This window comes from Siphateles boraxobius, unplaced genomic scaffold (genome assembly GCF_051911475.1).
Source record: "Siphateles boraxobius isolate OS27281-9 unplaced genomic scaffold, OSU_SipBor_1 8, whole genome shotgun sequence".
Lineage (NCBI taxonomy): Eukaryota > Metazoa > Chordata > Actinopteri > Cypriniformes > Leuciscidae > Siphateles > Siphateles boraxobius.
In genome coordinates, this window is record NW_027509208.1 from 23,592,339 (window position 1) to 23,613,187 (window position 20,849).

Consider the following 20,849-nt stretch of genomic DNA (forward strand, 5'->3'; position numbering starts at 1 on the left):
TTCCTTTACTCCTATATCACAATGATCTGATCTCAGAGCTAACTGACACTTGTGCATGAGAAACACTGAGGAGTGGGACTCTTCAGACTAGTCCAAATGTCTTATATTGACACAACGTCTCAATGTTTGCACAGACACTTGTGGTGTCAAAACACATGCGGATCCACGCTCACGCCCTGAAAGAGTGTCTTTGTGTTTTGTCTCCCTCATTCTCACTTTCTGTCTGTCTCTCAGGGCTGGACGACAGTCTCCAGCAGTATGTTTCTAACTTCGAGAGAGAGAAGATCAATGGAGAGCAGCTTCTGAAGATTTCGCATCAGGATCTGGAGGAGCTGGCGGTGACCCGTGTAGGACATCAGGAGCTGATTCTGGAGGCTGTGGATCTCCTCTGTGCATTGGTCAGTACTTAATCTGCCCAACAGCTCACTCCCATCCAATCAGATGCTGTTTTTCTGCCACACATCCAATTAGATGTCTCTGAGAGGTGGTATAAAATGATATATATATATACTGTACTGGGCTTGACATTAAAATTTTTGCTCACCAGCAACTGTGGCTAGTGGTTTTCCAAAGTTACTAGCCATTCAGCATTTTCACTGGCCACAATTTTGACATAAGGGGCTTTTCATAGTTCTTAGAACTATTGGCGGAAGTTCCCGTTTTTGCACTGCAGGAACTTGGAACGATTTTGGTTCTAGGAACTACTTTTGGAGGAACTAATTTAGCTCCTACTTTAGAGTATAGTCTAAACCAGCCCTATAGGACCTATCAGTGATGTTAGTATACGCTGACTGGCCGAACGCACGCGAAACACCAGCACATTTTTAAAAAGGCAATGTCAACTCTCAGATTATAGCATATATATATTTACTCTACAAACTAACTCTGCGAACACGGAAAACAGTCATAGATGGACCTCTCAAACTTGAGGAGAAAATCCAACATAACTTTGGACCAAGCAAAACATGATTATGAATTTCTGCTCAGTTAGCAACATTGGACATAAACCTCACGGCATACGCTAATATCTTTGCAACGGAAGTGAAGCAATCAAAACTAACTTTAGCTGGACAAAAACTTTATTCTAGAGCTGCTGTAAAGCCAAAACAATCTCTGTTACTTTAATTTTCTATTATCTCTGTAAAGCTGCTTTGAAAAAATCTATATTGTTAAACGTGCTATATACATAAAGGTGACTTAATACTTTTTCATAGAACTGTTATACAAAGAAAGTAGACAGTAGATATAATAACGTATTTGTACGGACTGTTAAACAGATCATAAACTAATGGAGAATGTGAGCGATGCCTGCTCAGGCTGTGCCATTCTCAGCGCCGTCAAAATAAAAGTCCCCCACACGGTCAAAATAAAAGTCACAATAACAAGCGTGGCTAACATCACTTCAGAGTTCCTACTGGTGGTGCGAATGCAACCAGGAAAAGCAGCGGAAAAGAACTCAGTTTAGTACTGAGAGAAACGAGGAAATTAATTATTATATCGTGTGCATGATTTACTTAAAATGAGGGAACAAATTAGTAAAACATGCAGACGTATTAGTAAGTCCTGGGAACGAATTGTTAATTTGTGGCCTCTATACTTTTTTTCCCTGCATGTCATGCGCCGGGCTTCAGTATATTTCTGCCTCCGCATAAAAATATAAAAAAAGCTAATTGTGACTTTTTATCTCACAATTCTGACTTTTCTCTCGTAATTGTGAATTAGTAAGTTTATATCTCGCGATTATGACTTTATCCCTCAGAGTTGTGTTTACAATTTGAAAATCTTTTTCCCCCCATATAATACTGATCTGCCTGCAGATTTCTGAAGTTACATTCTAAAGTTATTCTGAGTGAAAAAAAGTCTGAATTGCGAGATGTAAACTCAGAATTGTGAGAAAGAATTCTCAGTTACATCTTGCAATTCTGAGAAAAAGTCATTGGATCATTGGTCAGATTTTCATTTGTCTGTGTGAATAATTAAAAGGATCGTCATTTGTTTGTGAGTTGGACTAAAGTGGTTGAGCTATGGTCGTAGCCATTGATGCAGCAGTGTTATTGTAGTGTGCTATTCCAAGCATTGCCAAAGTGACCTTATATAATACATTATTTTCTCTAAAGAGCCTAATTACAGTAAGTCACATGCCTCTAAAATAACCCTATTTTACTGTTAATCTGGCCACATAAAGCAGTTGACAATAAACAACTGTTTGAACACAAGTAGCTTAACATTCTGACTCAAATGGCCTCATCTAACATTCAAGAGAACTTTCTCGCCAGCGTGAGCTGTGTTATAGGTGGAGACTGCCATGAACAGGAAAGCAGAGATTTCCCAGGCATTCCGATCAGCTGTTCGCTCTCACTTCCTTCCCTAAATTTCCTCTTGACTTCCCCCACTCTCTTTCCCCCCCCCTTTCAGACAGTTTTAATGACCAGAAAGTGCACCTTAAAAATACATGGTGGACTAGATGAACATTCTGCCTGTATTAAACTGAGGATGTGTGTGGATCGTTGTAAGTTGTAGGCAGTGCTGATTCTTATCGCAGAACCCGTGCTATAGCTGTCGTTCTGTGCCAACATTGTGCTGGATATGAATAGGGAGGGTCAGTTGGAACAAATAGTGTCCACTGCGTCCATTCAGAGACCTCTCTTTCAGGACAGGAGACTGACACAGGACTTAATAATAGGAGACTGCACCATGAAGAGACACTCATTGGACACTTTCTATTCTATCTCAATTTTTTTTGTTTGTACGTTCAAATGGTTCTTTTTAAATAAGGAAGCTTATATGTAACACTATCAAATGTGTTTTAAAGGGGCAGTTCACCCAAAAATGATTTACTTACCCTCATGAAGTGAGGCACAATTAAATCAAATGTAGCCTATAAACATCCAATTTCGACTAAAAGTCTTTAACATTGACAATAATCAATATAGTACCAAACAACTCAGTTTGACTATAATCTCTTTTAGTGCTCCACAGAGGAAAGAAATGCAGGTCGTACAGGTTTTTTAATTTAATAGTCCACTTTAGACATTCTACTGACCATAAGTAACTTTGTAACTACATGTCAACTTATTCTACTAACCCGAACCCTAACGTCAAACACTAACCTAACAATACACTAATAAGAGTTAGTTGACATGTAGTTGGAAAGTTACTTATAGTTACTGAAATATCTAAAGTGGACCATAGATAAAGTGTTATCTAATCATTTAATAACACTTTTAAAATTAATCTATAAATAACTAATACTCTTAGAGTGATGCATATTGGTCATGGCATAGTTTTTTTGTTATTAACTATTTGCATCTATGTCTGATTTTATTTAAACAATCATTTATTAGGTGTTCAAGCACGAAGTGCTGAAAACCTATTGTAATTGCTATTTGAAAAAAAAAAAAACCTAAAACGCATCGTGCAGCCCAAACCGTAAGGCCTAGAGACTTGAAACCTGGCCAGGTGGTAGGGCCTCAGTTTGGGGAGAACCTATCAGAGTATGACCCCGATTGGCCCATAGGTGGCGCTACAGCAACCAAAAGTACTAAATTGCTCATAACTCCTAGACCGTTTGACTTGGAATTTTTGCACCACTGTGTTCCTTGGCTCAAGACGGACAAGATGTATATCTCGGATTCTCGATTTGAGCAACAAAACATTTGTTATGGCCAATTTTGTCCAAAACCTACTTTTGCGAACTAGTCCCTGGTTTTTTGCCTGATCGGAACCAGACCAGTCTAGGACAATTCTCTGGACTCTCTAGATCAATAATTATCAAAAAAAGTTGAACTTTGCCCTTTGGTTCACTGTAACAGGGTCGTTTAGAAAAGGGGGCGTGTCAAAATACACTCAAAAGCCTATAAATCATAAATAAAAACTCAGAACTTCACAAAAACTGATGAGCACATGTGTCATGACATGGTGAAGAAGCATGCAGAGTTTCATGGAGATCGGACCATAGGTGGCGCTATAACTGTCAAAATGCTTATATACCATTAAAAGAGATTTTCACAATAACATATCCCATGTGTGTGTGTGTGTGTCTGTGTGTAAGCATGCATAATATAGTTAACAACTGGTTTGTTTTAGTGCAGAATACTGGTGAAATCAAGTGTGTTCAAAATGAAAGTGAGTCAGTAAGTGGTCTTCTACTGCCCTCTCTACTTATTAATAGTCTTTTCACATGTGCTTTTGCATTCATATATATAGACAATAATAAATCACTTATACAACAATTACTATTATAACACAATCATATTTTGTCAGAGTTTATCACTTCAATTGTTCTGATGCTTCACATAATGTCTATCAACGTGGTAAATCATGGTAAATAACGCCAGAAACATGGTAAATCATAGTAAATAAGGTAAATCATGCTAGAATCCTGGTAAATCATTCTAGAATGTGCTATATCATGGTAAATCATCCTATAACATGGTAAATCAAGGTAAACTAAGATAAATCATGGTAAACTATGGTAAACCATGTTAGAATCATATTAAATCATACTAGAATGTGTTCAATTCTGGTAAACCATGTTAGAACAGGGTAAATCATGGTCAATCATACTAGAACTTGGTATATCATGGTAAACTATGGTAAATCATACTGGAACATGGTAAATCATACTGGAACATGGTAAATCATACTGGAACATGGTAAATCAAGAAAAATCAAACTGAAATGTGGTATATCATGGTAAATCATGCTAAAACATGTTCTATTCCATCTATGATGTCAGTGGTTAAATGCTTGCTACATAAAACTTAATGTCTTTTGATGCTTTTGTGCTTAACGGCCTTAAAGGCCTTAACTGCTTGAACACCGCTAAATGCTGCTTGCAGCTTTAATTCAAAATGTTTTTATTCAAATTTTATAGAATCAGCATAAATCTGTTCGTTGTGAAAATTCTATTTATTCAGTGTAAAAGTACAAACAGCTAGCTGTGAAACCAGCAGTATATATTCAGTTAAAATGCATGATATTTAAATAAATCAGTTTAATTGATGATGAATATATAATGACTGTATTTAAAACACATTCCGTTTATTGGTACTATTCCAGAACTTTTATCCGTTTCATACCCATTTCATTCATGTATGACTTATAAATATAGAACACATTAAAGTAACACTATGTAGTTTTTCAACCTTCATAATATATTTCCAAGACCCTTGTAATGGTACATCGACTTACAATAGGTTAAATGACACGTCTGCCATAGCCTGACGTGGTCTGTATCGCTTAGTTTTTCTTCGTTTGGGATGTCTTTCATAAAATCATGCATCATACTCTACCTTGTCTGTGGCCATTGTTGATTCCAAAGGCGGTGCTGGATAAACAGCGAGCGTGCGCGTGCGACAGTAGGCTGCGGTAGGCTATATTATTTACGACAGCAGTAATGGACAATTCCGCTTCCAACCTGTAGAGCGACCACAGAGGAAAAGTTCTTTGGTGTTGCTTTAAGTTATTTAAATATTCTTTGGGGTTTAGTTTTAGTGCTTTATTTTTTATTTGTTTTGACGAAATAGTATAGAACTTTAATATAATAATATCCTAATAAAAATCCTTACATAAAGATTATGAGTGACAAATAAACGATCAGGAAAACACAACCACCATAAACATAAACGCAAGACAAAACATGTTGCTAACAAAAGTTGTTTTGTTGACCTTGCTTAGAAGTTTTTGTCCAAAAATTGTCCAAATGTTGTCCCAACTTACCAAATTGAGTTATCTGAACTGAGGAAATTGAGGGCTTAAATACACAAGGAAAGATAATCAACGGAACAGGAAACTGGTGTGAACTAATCAGGAACCATGACAATTAATTATTGAATAGGAACTCAGGCAAAACCACTAGAATCTAAAGGGCTGTTTACCACGACACCGTTTTCAACAAAAAAACGTAAAACTTTTTATGCGTTTTGGCCATTTGTTTACACGACAACAACTTTTCGGGTGCCTGAAAATACAAAGTTTTGAAAACAGGTCTGAACTGAGGAAATTTAGTCTTAAATTCACAAGGAAAGATAATCAATGGAACAGGGAACAGGTGTGAATAATCAGGAACCATGAAAACTAATGAATGAATGGGAACTCAGGCAAAACCACTAGAAACTAAAAAGACCAAGACAATGAAACAGAACATGACTATGAATTAAACAATACATGATCATGAAAATATTGATGGATCATTATTTTATGGTGAGTTTATGTTTGGAACCACATTAGGGTGAGCAATTGACAGTGGGTGAACTAATCAAGGTGAGCTATACATCTCTCCATAATTGCACAAAAGGTGCGGTTCTTTGTAAAAATATGCCTGCAGCAAAAATGAAAAGGAAGGTTTGTGGTTTGACGTTGTATGTTGGAGCTCTACCTGTTAGACCAGGTTGCTGCTCACAATGATGTCTTTGAGAAAAGTTTTACCGTTTTCTGTTAATATGTCAGTGTCACCTGTTCTACGCAGTAGTGAGTGGAGAACCACAGAGGACCTGTGAAGGCTGTAATAGAAATTGCGGTGTTGACTTTGTGAGAGATCAGCTTTAGTACTCCTGGTTAGAGTGTTCTGGAAGATATCTCCTGGAGAGCAGGAAACAGATGTGACCCACCCACCCACCTGTCAGGGAGCCCTCCCCCCCAGTTCCCCCCCCCCCCCCAGTCCCCCCCCCCCGCCAAACTCACGCACACACAAACTCATACAGACAAACACACAGTAAGCTATAGTGCAGGAAAATATGTCACGCCATTGTTCCAGTAGTTTCCGCCGAGCAGATTGACTCAGCCTCATTTTAGCGCTCTGTATCTGTTCGGTCTCTGGTTATTTTTAAAAATAGCTTTCATAAGCGTTAAAGACGTGCTAAACTCCCCAACTCTCTCTGGCTCGGGTCCACTGCAGGAAAGTACCATGGTTCTTAGGATACGGTATAAGTTTATTAGGCATTTTAATTTCATAGTTTCCTTTGAGGAAACCATGAAGTCGCATGTAAATACCATAATGATATATATATGTTTAATCGGCATCACAGTCATGTTTCCTTTAGGTTACTGGGCTGCGCATGTGCATGACCACATACTTCTGATGTGGCTCCTGCACAGACAGGGAAGTTTCCGAATAAAAGCAAAAAACTAAAAAAAATGCAATCCATGGAAACCATTTCATCTGGATTGTCTATTAATAGAAGAGTATGAACAATCCATTCCAAACCAAAGAGAAAAATAATGTTTACAAGCATACAAAAACTAGTTTTTCTCAACAAAACAACTAACAGCTCACCAATAATAAATAACTAGCATCCTGTCATGGTTAACCTGAATATTTGTATTTTTGAGGGTCCTAAATAGGGGAAGGGCAGTTATATTGGCTGAATCCTATAAAAGCCTGTTTCCACCTCAGATTAAAAAAGAAATAGTTTTGACTTACTCGTAATTAGGATTTTATATTTTGAAATTTTTACTATTGCGATTTAATATTTGTCAATTGTGACTTTATATGTTAAATTTTTTTAACTTTTTATATATTACAATTTCAACATATATAACAATTGTGACTTTATATGTCACAACTGCTACTGACAAAATTGCAACATTTTATATATCACAATTTCAACTATATGTAGCAATTGCGACTGTCAACTGCGAATTTCAAAATTGTGAACTTTATATATATCACAATTTCAACTATATGTAAAAATTGCAACTTTATACTGTTACAGCTGCGACTTTGTCACAATTACGACTTTTTATATACCACAATTTTAATTATATGTTACAATTTCGACTGTCACAATCGTGAATTTTAATATCAATATTTCAACTATATGTAACAATTGCGACTTTGTCAACTGCAAATTTCAAAATTGTGAACTTTTATATATTACAATTTCAACTATTTGTAACAATTGCAACTTTATAATGTTACAGTTGCGACTTTGTCACAATTGCGACTTTTTATATATTACAATTTCAATTATATGTAACAATTGCGACTGTCACAACTGTGACTGTCAAAATTGCGCCATTTTATAAATCACAATTTCAACTATGTGTAACAATTGCGACTGTCAGAAGAGCGAATTTTAATATATCAAAATTTTACCTGTATATGTAACAGTTGTGACTGTCACTACTGCGACTTTGTAACAATTACTTTATATCTCACAATTGCAACTTTTTATATTTCACATGTGCAACTTAATGTCTTACATTTTCAACTTTAAACATCACAATTGTGATTCACTATATTTAGCGAATGTATTTGTAGTTCACAATTCCGAGTTTATCTCACAATGTAATTTAACATCTAACAAAAGTGACTTTATTTCTTGCAATGTGACTATATTTCTTATATTTACAAATACAGCAGATGGCTGAGACAATCTGCCGTGGGCCAGAATCACGCCCGACATCTGTCTTGATGATAACACACCTCATGAGCTTCGAAAGAATAGTTCAACTCAAGAACTCGTTCAACATTAAACACACCCAGGAGACTGTGATCCAGGGGAGATTCTGCTTTTACGGCTAATTACTAGCACAGTTATTTCTCCTCATCTTTGAGGGGGGCAGCATGAAATGAGTATTTGGAGCTTTATCATTGCTTTAAGAATTCTGAAATTATGAACTCATCATAGCTAAAGCTTCATCATAATACAAAAACAATAGGGGGAGATTTCAGAAGAGCACCTGTATCATTCCTGAACTCAGGTTAATATGTCTCTCAAACACCTGTATTTTGTGTTGTTGTCACTTACCAGGCCAAAGTCTCTGCACTTTTTGGCAGACTTCAAGTCCATGCAAACAGTCAGTCGGTCAGTGTCTGGCTTGGTCTAGAGACGGCTTTCAGGAATTCTTTTGAAGTCGAGCAGTGACCATGTTCATGCGTCGGCTCTGGCCAGTGCAGTGGAATGTGATGGGATTTTTTTGCTGGGAATGTTGTGAGAATGACCCATGTGCTGTAGCCACTTTCACATGGCATTACAAATACCAGATACTTCACATTTCATATCACTAAAGTCAAAGATAAACAAATGGAAACTGCTTTAGCACTTGATAAGCTTGGCATTTATTAGTGGTACTATTAGCATGACTATTGTTATAGCTTATATTATATAGGAATTTGAACAAACCACTAAGATATAAACGTCAGCTTGACAATAAAATGGTAAAAAAAAAATTAAAAAACTGTAAACTTACACTGAGGGAAAGTCCCTTATGCACTTAATTGAATTGAATGTGCACTTGTAGTATAAACTATAAACACTGCACTTGCAAATAATATAATATTAATGAAATTAAAGGCCACTTACACATACCTTTAGAGGAGACACGTTCCCGAGTTACACTTTATTTAATTTACACGTGGCGTTGTTACAGTGTAATTATATGATTTAGTACTAAGCAATAACAATTAACAACATATACCAACTATAGGGTAAGGATGAGTTTTGTTCGTGTTTAGTGGCTTATTATTATGCATAATTTACTGTTATTACTAGTGCATGCAGCATGGACACGTCTTACCACAAGTCTTACCACTGTTTCTTATAAAAAGTGCATTTTCTAACAATGTCGAATTAAAAAAAATAAGTTTCACTTTAAAGTACATTTGAAATCATTGTTTTAATATTATTTTGTCATGCTTTAAAGAAGTACACATATTTGTATATGTTAACTAACTCATTTTAACTATGTCGTGTTATTCAGTAATTTTTTGAAGTTTATTTGAACACTAAACTGCTACTTCATCATTACAAGTGTGTTATTGACATACAAGTTTCAATAAGATGACATTAAAGTATATTTCAGTTACCATTAATGCTTGTCAGTTCATTTGGCTGTATCATTATGAAATTATATAAGACATACTTAAAGGATTAGTTCACTTACAACCGAAAATTCTGTCAGCATTTACTCATCCCCAAGTTGTTTCAGAACCTGTATGGGTTTCTGTCTTCTGCTGAACATAAAATAAATTATTATTAAAATATTACAGGTTTGAAACAACTTGAGGGTGAGTAAATGATGACAGAATTTTCGTTTTTAAGTGAACTTTTGTTTTAAGTCCTACTTAAGTGGGTCAAAAAAAGCACTCTTAAGTTTAACAAATTGCATTTAATATAAATTTTAAGTATAACACATTTGCAATTAATAACCTGAATAGCAACATGCTAAAAACACCCAGTATCCTAGCATTGTGTCTGTAACCTTTGAACGGAAAAGCACCACTTTCTTTAGAAACTGTAAAAATCTAGCTTGATGTAAACAGACTAATGTTAGGACATTTTTTTTCTTTGCAGAACTGTGGTGTGGAGACTGATAACTTGAAGACTCTGGCAGGTCAGATGCGAGCAGCATCCAATAACTTGCACAACTGTGCGTCAGAACGGAGGAAAAATCCATCTTATGATGGAGTAAGTCCGAACAAACCACCAAACGTGTTTCTCACCGCTGTGGTGGAGCTGATAGCGGCTGCCAAGGGCATGCTGGCCTGGCTTGACAGGTATGTGAGATTCACACACACACACACACGCACGCACGCACACACACACACACACACACACACACACACACACACACACACACACACACACACACACACACACACACACACACACACACACACACACACACACACACACACACACACTTTCTTTCTCTACAGACTCTGTTAGCATTCGGAACAAATTTTCTTAAAATAACGTTAGAAGAACGTTCTATTCATGTTAGGAAAAGTGAAAATTTTCCGTGAACCCACAACTAAAACATATGTTTAGAAAGCATTTGAGAACATATTCAGAACAACAATTTGCTAGCTTGCCACCGAATTTTCTTATTAGCTATGAATTGTAGTACAGGGGTCATTGCCAGCGTTTTTAAACACCGTAACTGCAAATTAACTTCATGGTCATTTTTACTGGCAGCTGTCTCACCAACTATTGCTTTGGTTTTGTGCTCCAGTCAAAACACCTTCAATCTTTCCCCGTGACATCACACAGAGTGCTGGCCTTTAGACGCACACGTACATATATACTGCACTGCATGTTCGGGCTTGAAACGAGCACATACCAGAATTCACCAACATTTGATCACCTCGGATGAGTTACACTTCTGCTGTCTTTGTGTGCAGGACCCCCCTCACAGGAATCAGTGATTTCACCTCAACCAAGAACAAGATCATTCAGCTCTGTCTGGAACTGACCACTACTGTCCAGAAGGTTTGTTACTGTGTTAATGATCGTTCATCTCCAAGTCAAAGCTCTGCAGGCTTTCTAATGGTCACACACCATTTACAAAGTTTGCATTAAACCAGTCAAAAGTACAATCAAAAACATTATTCATGTTACAAATTATAATAACTGCTGTTTGAAGTAGAAGCGTTTATTTTATAATTATTTTTTATAATTGAATTATTTAGTCTTTATCGAGTGCAGAATTTCTTTTCTTTTTTTTTCAAATTTTTTTCTTTTTTAGTAAATATTGTGTAAAACATTATTAAATTTAATACACATTTTACCAGGGTAACCGTTAACTAAAACTAAAACTTGAATTTAGGGTTAACTGAAATAAAATAAAATACAAAAAACATTGTATTTCAGCTTTTTCAGCATTTTTCATTTTCGATTAAGCATTTCTCATTGTTTAAGCAGTAAAACAAATAAAACTAAATGAACCAAAACTAGTAAATAAAAATGAATAAATGCTATATAAGCATAAATAACTTTTGAAAACGACAAAACACACAGCAAAATTGCTAAAACTTTCTACTTTCTTTAAAACATTTTTAAACCGGAAAATATGTGCACAAAAAAACCCTCAAATATATATGCAGAAAAACTATTTTCAACCTTCATTCTGACCCGTTTTTAAGGTGCTGCCCCTTTAAGGCTTGTCAATAAACGGCAACTGTGTTTTAAAAACATTATCCATATAAGACCGTCATTTACAGACAAAGCATTATGAAATCATTTACTAAAGGTTTGTGATGCAGTTGCTGTCAGATCCAATACAGCTGGATGCTTAAACAAAAGTTTCTTTGGGAACTCTCCATTACACTGTGCCTCGTTTAGAAGAAAAAATGCACCGATTAAACATATAAACATCTGACGTGATCCGTGACGCCATTAAAATAAACCATCCACTTGTTTGTAATGCAGTGAAAGCCTATGTCAGCCGTGTAGTGACTGAACGCCAGTGGGCGGGGCCTATGGTGCAACGATGTAAAACTATTCCTTAATGTCTTGCTCTGGAGGCAGGAATATGCAAATCTATTTGCCAGTGTGACGTCACAGGTCACCCAATAACAAAACAAGCTATTTTGGAGCTTGATTAAATAAATGCTTTGTATATAATCAGGACATTTTAAGCTATTAAACTTGCAGGATGTTTAATGATACAAAGAGTGTATTAAGGTATGTCTTTATGAGCTCTTTACACACAGATGTCTCCTGAAGCACAGAGAAACATATGGTTTTACTGAGACTGTCTCAGTGGGGATGGGGGGCTCATAACTGTGATCGATGTCTCGGCTCTGTTTTTGCTCTTCATAGACTCACAGCTCTCAAGCGCCACAATCCAAACTCTGCTGCAATTATCCCGTCAAACTTAACTTTAAACCATAATTAAACACAGGAGATAGACCCATCTCCATCTATTTGCCAGCACATTCCGGATTTCACATCCTTATATTACATTTCTTAAATACTTTCTTTGGTATTTTGATTTCATGTTTACCATTGCATATTTTCCTGTGGGAACTCAACATAATGTGGTGTCTCATGCGAATCCTCCCTTTTTAATTGCAGGACTGCACAGTGTTTGAAATGGAGGAGAAGATATTAGAAGTGGTAAGTAGAAAGTCTTGGCGTCCGCCGTTTTACACACAGTATATTTATGAATTCCCCTGAAGCAGCAACATTATTCAGGCAGGCAAACTTCTCTCAGGTCAGAGATTCAGCTGTTATCTGTGATGCATTTGGGTTCATTGTAAGTGTGGAGATGTTTTCCTCAGAAACCACTGGAGCATCCTGTGTATAACAGTATCTCACAGTCTTCATCAAAGGAATGTTCTGGATGCAATACAATAATTTGGTCTGTTTGTAAAAACTAGCATAAATTGCATGTGCATTTGAAGTCTATGGGGCAAGGCATTGCACTTAAATAAATGTTGAAATACACATACAAAATACATTCTTCTACTTTAGCTTGATATGCAAGTGTGTGCAAGTGAAATATAATCAATGAGAAATAATATTAGCAATACTTCTTTTAAGTTATGATTTTTGGTTAATATCATTTATCCATTTCCTCAAGCCAAATAAAGCCATATTCAGATAAGACTGAACGCGTTCATTAACGTTCTGCCTGGAAACAAAGGCGTTATGAAGACAAACCCCCTCATGGAAAAAGAAAGCCGCCGTATTTAACTGTATCAATGAGCGCTTATCAGGATCAACTAAGAAGTTTGACGCTCCATTGTTGAAGTAAACTTGCACAATGTTCTTAAATAGATAATTTATTAGATGCACGCCGGTCTGTTATCCAAGGGACATCAACTTAATGATTGGTTGCTTTACATGTCGGTCAGATGTCCTGTTGGGTGGTCCTTGGCCAATGAAAGCTGCGATGGGTCCAAGGCTGTGTTCGAAATTGCCCCCTATACCCTCATTCACTTTTCCCTTACATTACTCCACTAATATAGTCGACTTGAAGGAGTGAATGAAAACGAATGAGCGAATTCGGACACTGTGTTTCCCAGTAGCGATGCTGCTTTTGCATAGTTTGTTCTGTTTAATAATCATTTGAAGCTTAGCAAACTGGCAGCTTTAGTAGTAATGAAACAATTTATCTTGAACTCTGTCATGGTAACTAGCATGTATAAACCATAATTAAACAATTTAATAATCAATCAAAAAGCGATTTATACCTGTATGATATTACGCTGTAGCCACCCTGGACAAGTGGTTTGGAAAATGGATGGATGGATGGATGGATGGATCTTCTTGTCAGACGCAGGAATTCATTCGACACGACCGTCACAGTGCATTATGGGTATTCTCTAGCTGTTGAGCGTTCATCAGTTGTACACTCTTTATTACAGTGCATTATGGGATTGAATGAGTTCACTCGATAATGTCCACTATGGTTTCGAATGCCACTACAAATGGCTGTTACTTCAAATAGTGCCCTATTCCGTTAGTCTGAAGATCTGGCTACACGAGACTCCAAAATATGCATGAAGCAACTTAAAATTTTGCGTATCACATTGGCATATTTTTCCAATGTTCTGGAGTAGTTGTAAAAACCAAATGGTGGATTCTAATTGAGCTGCAGCTATCGATTCTTTTTGTAATCGATTAATCTAGCACTTAATCGATCGATTAATCGAGTAATCGGATTGTTTTGTGTGTGTTTTATTAACAGAATAGTTATATTAAACTTGTGTCTATTTCAGTGAAAACTGTTATAGGCCTAAGTTATATATTATAAGTTATATAGTATGCAAGTTATAAAGCTATCTCATATGTGAATTTTCCTTTAAGATGTTACAATATAACCACTCTAAGCATCTAAGCATATTTGTGTATTCTGGTAGTTTAACGCTGAAGAAGAGCTGTAACATGACTTGTTGTTGAACACGCAGTAAAAGCTGACGCACTTTTTGTTCCGTGCGTTTTAAATGAAAAATGAGTACTGCAAATCTTTATTAAAAACCAACAGGCTGGGGACTTTAATTTTTTGTTGTTGTCTGTATTTGGCAGACGTGAAATACAAACAAGGTCTCGCAAAGACTGCAATACAATTTTGAATGCATGCTGAAATGATTGTTGCGTGGCTACATAAAAGTTTAAACATATGTGATGCATTGCTGCAATTGGTCTGACTGGCGTGTGTGTGTGTGTGAAGGGTTCTTTTTTTAGGCTATACTCTTGCAATTGAACGTGATAGTTACGTTTACTACTTAAAAATGTCATCAAAGGTAAAACTCATATCTAGTCAAACCGCATCACGACATCGCTACAAATACAGTATGGGATTAAAATCAGCGAACATCAATAGGCTTAGACTACGTTACCTAGTTTCAGCGAGTTAAGTGTATTAAGTGAATTAAGTGTGTAATGATCTCACACTTTAGACAATTTCTGCCGTTTATTTACATATTTGGGCATTTCTCAGATTAAGGGCCAAATTGGGTTGCTGCAATTTTGAAAATTAAAATCCCAAATTTGACTAATTGGTATACATCAAATTATCATTCCTTAAGTCAGGTACAGTGTTATGAGCTTGGTTGAGACCATAAGATAAGGGAATTTATGATTTTCGCCATTTTTTTAACTATGTCAAGTAAATGTGTCATTACCATCACATCATCGAATGTATGTAAAAAAAATAAAACTTAAATGATAAATCAGTGCTTTTAAAACATTTTGTTGTTTCACATGGAATCTATATTATCTTGAACTTAATGGGATTGTTGATTTTTACTTGCAAGATGAATTATAGTCACTTAAGTATCTACATTTCTGATTCATCAATCTACCCTGGCTTGGAATATAAGCTTATTTTAAGTGAATGCCATATGTCAAAACTTTTTTAATACAGTGATAATTTAGACTGTGCAACTCTGTCAGAAATATATAATTGTAGGATGTTTTTGTAATTTATACATAATTTATTGGCAAAAATATGTATGGTAATGGTGATGGTGATGACATTCCAGTTCTGGTAATGACAGTTTGTTGCGGTGATGACAAATCACTGATCATAACCTATTGTAATTTAAGAGCGCAAGTGACTTCAGACCAAAAAAAACCCACCAGCTATCAATTCGTTTAAACATCAAAACATAGTTTAATCTGATTACAAACAGGAACTGTGTGTATCTGCACTCATCACCACCACAACCTGTCATTACCAGCACAAGCTGTAATGTGCTGGTAATGACTGTGCTGGGAATGACAATTTAGTAAAAAAACTAGCCTTGCTAGCAAAGATGATGACTAAGCAAGTGTAGCTAGCTTTCTACATGTAATGTACACTTTTTTAACTAATAAAGTGATAAAAAAATAATCCAAAAATGTTTAAAAATACAGAAATACAACACATATGGTAATGACGCATAATAAGTGTACAATTCCAACACAAAGAATAAAGAGTATTGTGGCGAACAGGACGGCCGAGGGACGTGAGAGAATGGCGCAAGGCCGGTGGTGCGATTGATAATGAGCAACACCTGTGAGCACACCGGTCTCGCATCTCTCACGGAGGAGCGGAAGCATAAAGGAGGAGCGACGACGTTGATGATCGAGAGAGGAACAGGCCTGATTTTAGTCCAGTGTAGCAATGTTCAGGGAAGAAGGAGGCGGGAACCGGCGAACATTTAACAATAAACTTTATTTAAAATAAAACAAACAAACTAAAATACCGCCAGCAGCCCCTCGCGGACGACTGCTGGCTTACCCAAACTAAAACATAACGGCCAGCAGCCCCTCGCGGACGACTGCTGGCTAAAATAAAACACAAATACAAAAACACAACTAAAATCAGGCCTGTTCCTCTCTCGATCATCAACGTCGTCGCTCCTCCTTTATGCTTCCGCTCCTCCGTGAGAGATGCGAGACCGGTGTGCTCACAGGTGTTGCTCATTATCAATCGCACCACCGGCCTTGCGCCATTCTCTCACGTCCCTCGGCCGTCCTGTTCGCCACAAGTATATTTATTACTTTTCTGGACATCAAGGCATCAGTCTTGCAGCTTGAAATCCATGTGCTCCACTATGCTATTAGGTTACCATGGCTACCAAATAAACCTTTGATGAAAAAACTGTTAAAAAGTGCCTTTATGCAGAGCGTGTTGGTAATGACAGCTAAACCTTGGGACAGGTAGAAATTAAGCAAAATAAAGTACAAAATGCATATATATGCTTAATCTGTGCATGTAGTTTATTAGTTCAGGTAACATTTAATTCATTTGCATTTTTTTATTATTAATTTGTGATAAATAATGTTTGAGATTTGTTACGACAAGTAAAAACTCTGGTGGCGGACAACACCAAAACACAGATATTGTACCACAAAACACCAATAAAATGTGTTAAAATCATTAGTAAGAGCAGCCATAAAATAAGTCTAGGTTTGTTTTTGTTTATACTAATTAGTGGTGATAAAATGTATTAGATTGAATTAGTTTTTAATAGAATTACGCCCTCTGGACCGAAATAGGCCCGAATTCTGGGAAATACATTCTTCGCCATCGCGCTAACTAAATTAAAAATATATGCTTCCTGAACAGGTCCGTGTGAATAAACGGTCCGTGTGAAACAATCAAATCCCTGCGCCGCGTGTAGCCTTTGGTCCGCGTCATAGGAATTTAACGAGGCTTCGAGGCAGAGTTTTTGCCTCGAGGAATTTTTGTAATCGAGTAACTCGAGTAACTCGAGGAATCGTTTCAGCCCTAGATTCTAAGTACTAGAACATTGTTTTTTCTGTTTACTTAAGGCACGGGTTTTGACTGGCATTTGTGACTCCACCATGAGTGTTACCTCTGACCCCTTGAAAACTCACATGACCTGTTTGGAGGAAGTCCCCATCCCCAATATCAAACCAGGCGAGGGACTGGTTAGTGTCAACAATTTTTTCACATGACTCGCTGGTATTGTTGTGCTCGTTATGTAACAACTGCATGTTATTTGCTTATTCTTTGAAGGGGATGTATATCAAATCCACTTACGATGGACTTCACGTCATCACCGGAACCACAGAAAATGTGAGCCGAGCTTCTTTAATTCACTAATAGAACAATAGATCGCTGTGACTCGTTTTGCTGTTAATGCATCAATGTCCAGCATCATTCACAACACTTCATAGTGTCTAATGGTTTGCCAAGATCCATAAAACAAGAAACAGAGCATTGCTTCAATTGATTAATAATGTCTGTTTCTGTTTCACTCCTCAGTCTCCAGCGGACAGAACTCAGCGGATTCATGCAGGCGATGAGGTGATACAAGTCAACAGACAAACAGTGGTGAGCCCATCCATCTGTCACATGATAGTGAGGAGGATTATGGGTAATTAATCTGCTCTGAAAGAGTGAAAGGAAGCAAGATGGCGAGCTTTTTGTGTTGGACTGAGTAAACCTGATCCATGTGAGAGAGAGATATGTCAGTGCTGAAAAGCCTTTTGGATAACCATATTGTTATGGACTACTTTATCATTGTTTTGGATCAGTGCTGTTTTTTATTCACCTCATTATTTACTGTACAGTGAAAGCACTGGTGCCGAACCATTTGTGTTTGTACAGCATAAAGCTATTCAGACTGCATTTGTTCAGCTACAGTAGGATCAACTTTCCCCCATTTATGGTCATTTATGTTCAGGTTTAATTTCAAGTCCACCCTTGTGAAAAAGAAGTGCACTTAATTCTATTTAATGTGCCCTTGTAGTGTAATTCAGTATATTTATCTTAAAAGTATAGTTTTAAAAACTGTACTTTCCGGTAATATAAGATTAATGAAATAAAATGCCACTTAAGTAAACTTAGAGTACACTTTCATGACTATGTTTCTTAACACACTTAAGTACACTCTTAAAACATTAATCACTTAATCTTTTGTCTGGTTTTAAAGGAACTACACTTATTTTGATTAACATACTAAGGCATGTGTAAAGTACTTGATAATAACTTTAACTGTAGTGTGTTATTTGATATCACATTATTAAAGGTAATGTATTTTAAATGTATTTAAATTACAAATTCATCATTATAAATGTGTACTGTAATTGCAAATACACTTACACATAAAAGTTTCAGTAGAAATGACATTAAATTATATTTTAGTTTACCATAAATGCTTGTCGGTACATTGGCAAAATACTCTAAACATATATAAATTACAATAAAAGTAGTTATGAAATTACTTATAAATATGTACTTAATCCCACATAAATTGGTCTAAAAGCTCTTAAGTTCAACAAATTGGATTTACTATTAATGTAAACTATAATACAATTTCATTTAATTGTAAATGACATAAAACGTATCAAAATCATTACACTTATTTCTGTCACATTCACCGCCTTCTTCGTCTGTGTCTTCACTACACTTCCCAGAATCCCCTGCATCATCATCACCTGCACCTGCGCCTCATCACCCTCATTATCATCATCAACGTCACCTGTTGTCCTTGTCATTATCTGTGTATTTAAGTTCCCCTCTCACTCCTCTTTGATTGCTGGTTATTGTTTGTGCACTAGCACACTGTTATGTTGATCTTGGATCTTCACTATTTTGAATTAAAACCTTTGCTATTTTGTATCTTCGCCTACCGTCGTCTTCTTCATCCACCCATCGGACGTGACAGAATACCAGCCAAAAAATATGGAGGAACACATCCGGTTCATCAACATGGCTCAGGAGAACCACGATGTCCTGGAGTTCTCCAGAAAGTTTTCTTGCCCTCAGCAGTTCCCTGGAGGATGAAACCCTCAGCACCCTGTTCCGGATCGGGATCACATTCCATCGTCCCCTGGACCTCCCAGACACCACCGGACTATCTTGGAGAGAGACTGGGTTCCGGTGTCTGGAGAGTGTTGCGCCCCGGTCCGGAACGCCACCGTCTCCAGCCATCTTCGCCACGCCATCCATCCTCATCCATAGCCCAGTCACCAGATCAGTCTATGGACGTCCAGGGTTGATGACCAGCGTGGCCGATCTCCCGGTGATGTCAGTGCGTGCCGCCAAATGGAGCATCCAGTCAGGGTCTCGTCCCGAAGAGCCTTCACCGCTGGTCCCGTCCAGCGAAGAGCCCTCACCGCTGGTCCGGTCCAGCTCAAAGTCCTCTTCGCCGCTGGTCCGGTCCAGCTCAAAGTCCTCTTCGCCGCTGGTCCGGTCCAGCTCAAAGTCCTCTTCGCCGCTGGTCCGGTCCAGCTCAAAGTCCTCTTCGCCGCTGGTCCGGTCCAGCTCAAAGTCCTCTTCGCCGCTGGTCCGGTCCAGCTCAAAGTCCTCTTCGCCGCTGGTCCGGTCCAGCTCAAAGTCCTCTTCGCCGCTGGTCCGGTCCAGCTCAAAGTCCTCTTCGCCGCTGGTCCGGTCCAGCTCAAAGTCCTCTTCGCCGCTGGTCCGGTCCAGCTCAAAGTCCTCTTCGCCGCTGGTCCGGTCCAGCTCAAAGTCCTCTTCGCCGCTGGTCCGGTCCAGCTCAAAGTCCTCTTCGCCGCTGGTCCGGTCCAGCTCAAAGTCCTCTTCGCCGCTGGTCCGGTCCAGCTCAAAGTCCTCTTCGCCGCTGGTCCGGTCCAGCTCAAAGTCCTCTTCGCCGCTGGTCCGGTCCAGCTCAAAGTCCTCTTCGCCGCTGGTCCGGTCCAGCTCAAAGTCCTCTTCGCCGCTGGTCCGGTCCAGCTCAAAGTCCTCTTCGCCGCTGGTCCGGTCCAGCTCAAAGTCCTCTTCGCCGCTGGACTTCTCCTACCCGGCCGCGGCCACCCAAAGTGTCCCCGCCGCCACCCGGAGGGTCCCCGCCGCCACCCGGAGGGTCCCCGCCGCCACGGCCGCCCGAAGGGTCTTCACCGCCACGGCCGCCCGAAGGGTCTTCACCGCCACGGCCGCCCGAAGGGTCTTCACCGGCACGGCCGCCTGCTCGTCCTGCTTCGCCCTGGCCGCCTGCACGTCCTGCTTCGCCCTGGCCGCCTGCACGTCCTGCTTCGCCCTGGCCGCCTGCACGTCCTGCTTCGCCCTGGCCGCCTGCACGTCCTGCTTCGCCCTGGCCACCTGGACAATCCTGGAGTCCGTCCAGCTGCACCCGGTCCGCCTTCCCGTCATGGACTCCAGGATGCCCACCTCCAGTTATGTCACATTAACTGCCTTCT

The 20,849-nt window shown here is 38.4% G+C and overlaps 1 protein-coding gene and 1 long non-coding RNA gene across 2 annotated transcripts in view; one reads left to right on the top strand and one right to left on the bottom strand.

The window, feature by feature from the left end:
- LOC143729281 (uncharacterized) overlaps positions 1 to 20,849 on the bottom strand; it is a 108,305-nt gene that overhangs the window by 39,732 nt on the left and 47,724 nt on the right. The window lies entirely within an intron of this gene.
- cnksr3 (cnksr family member 3) overlaps positions 1 to 20,849 on the top strand; it is a 40,962-nt gene that overhangs the window by 10,197 nt on the left and 9,916 nt on the right. Inside the window, exons 2-8 of the mRNA XM_077220447.1 lie at positions 235 to 398; positions 10,299 to 10,501; positions 11,129 to 11,216; positions 12,804 to 12,845; positions 17,496 to 17,615; positions 17,704 to 17,763; positions 17,953 to 18,021. Coding sequence (XP_077076562.1) covers positions 235 to 398; positions 10,299 to 10,501; positions 11,129 to 11,216; positions 12,804 to 12,845; positions 17,496 to 17,615; positions 17,704 to 17,763; positions 17,953 to 18,021 — 746 coding nt within the window. The remainder of the gene's footprint in view (positions 1 to 234; positions 399 to 10,298; positions 10,502 to 11,128; positions 11,217 to 12,803; positions 12,846 to 17,495; positions 17,616 to 17,703; positions 17,764 to 17,952; positions 18,022 to 20,849) is intronic.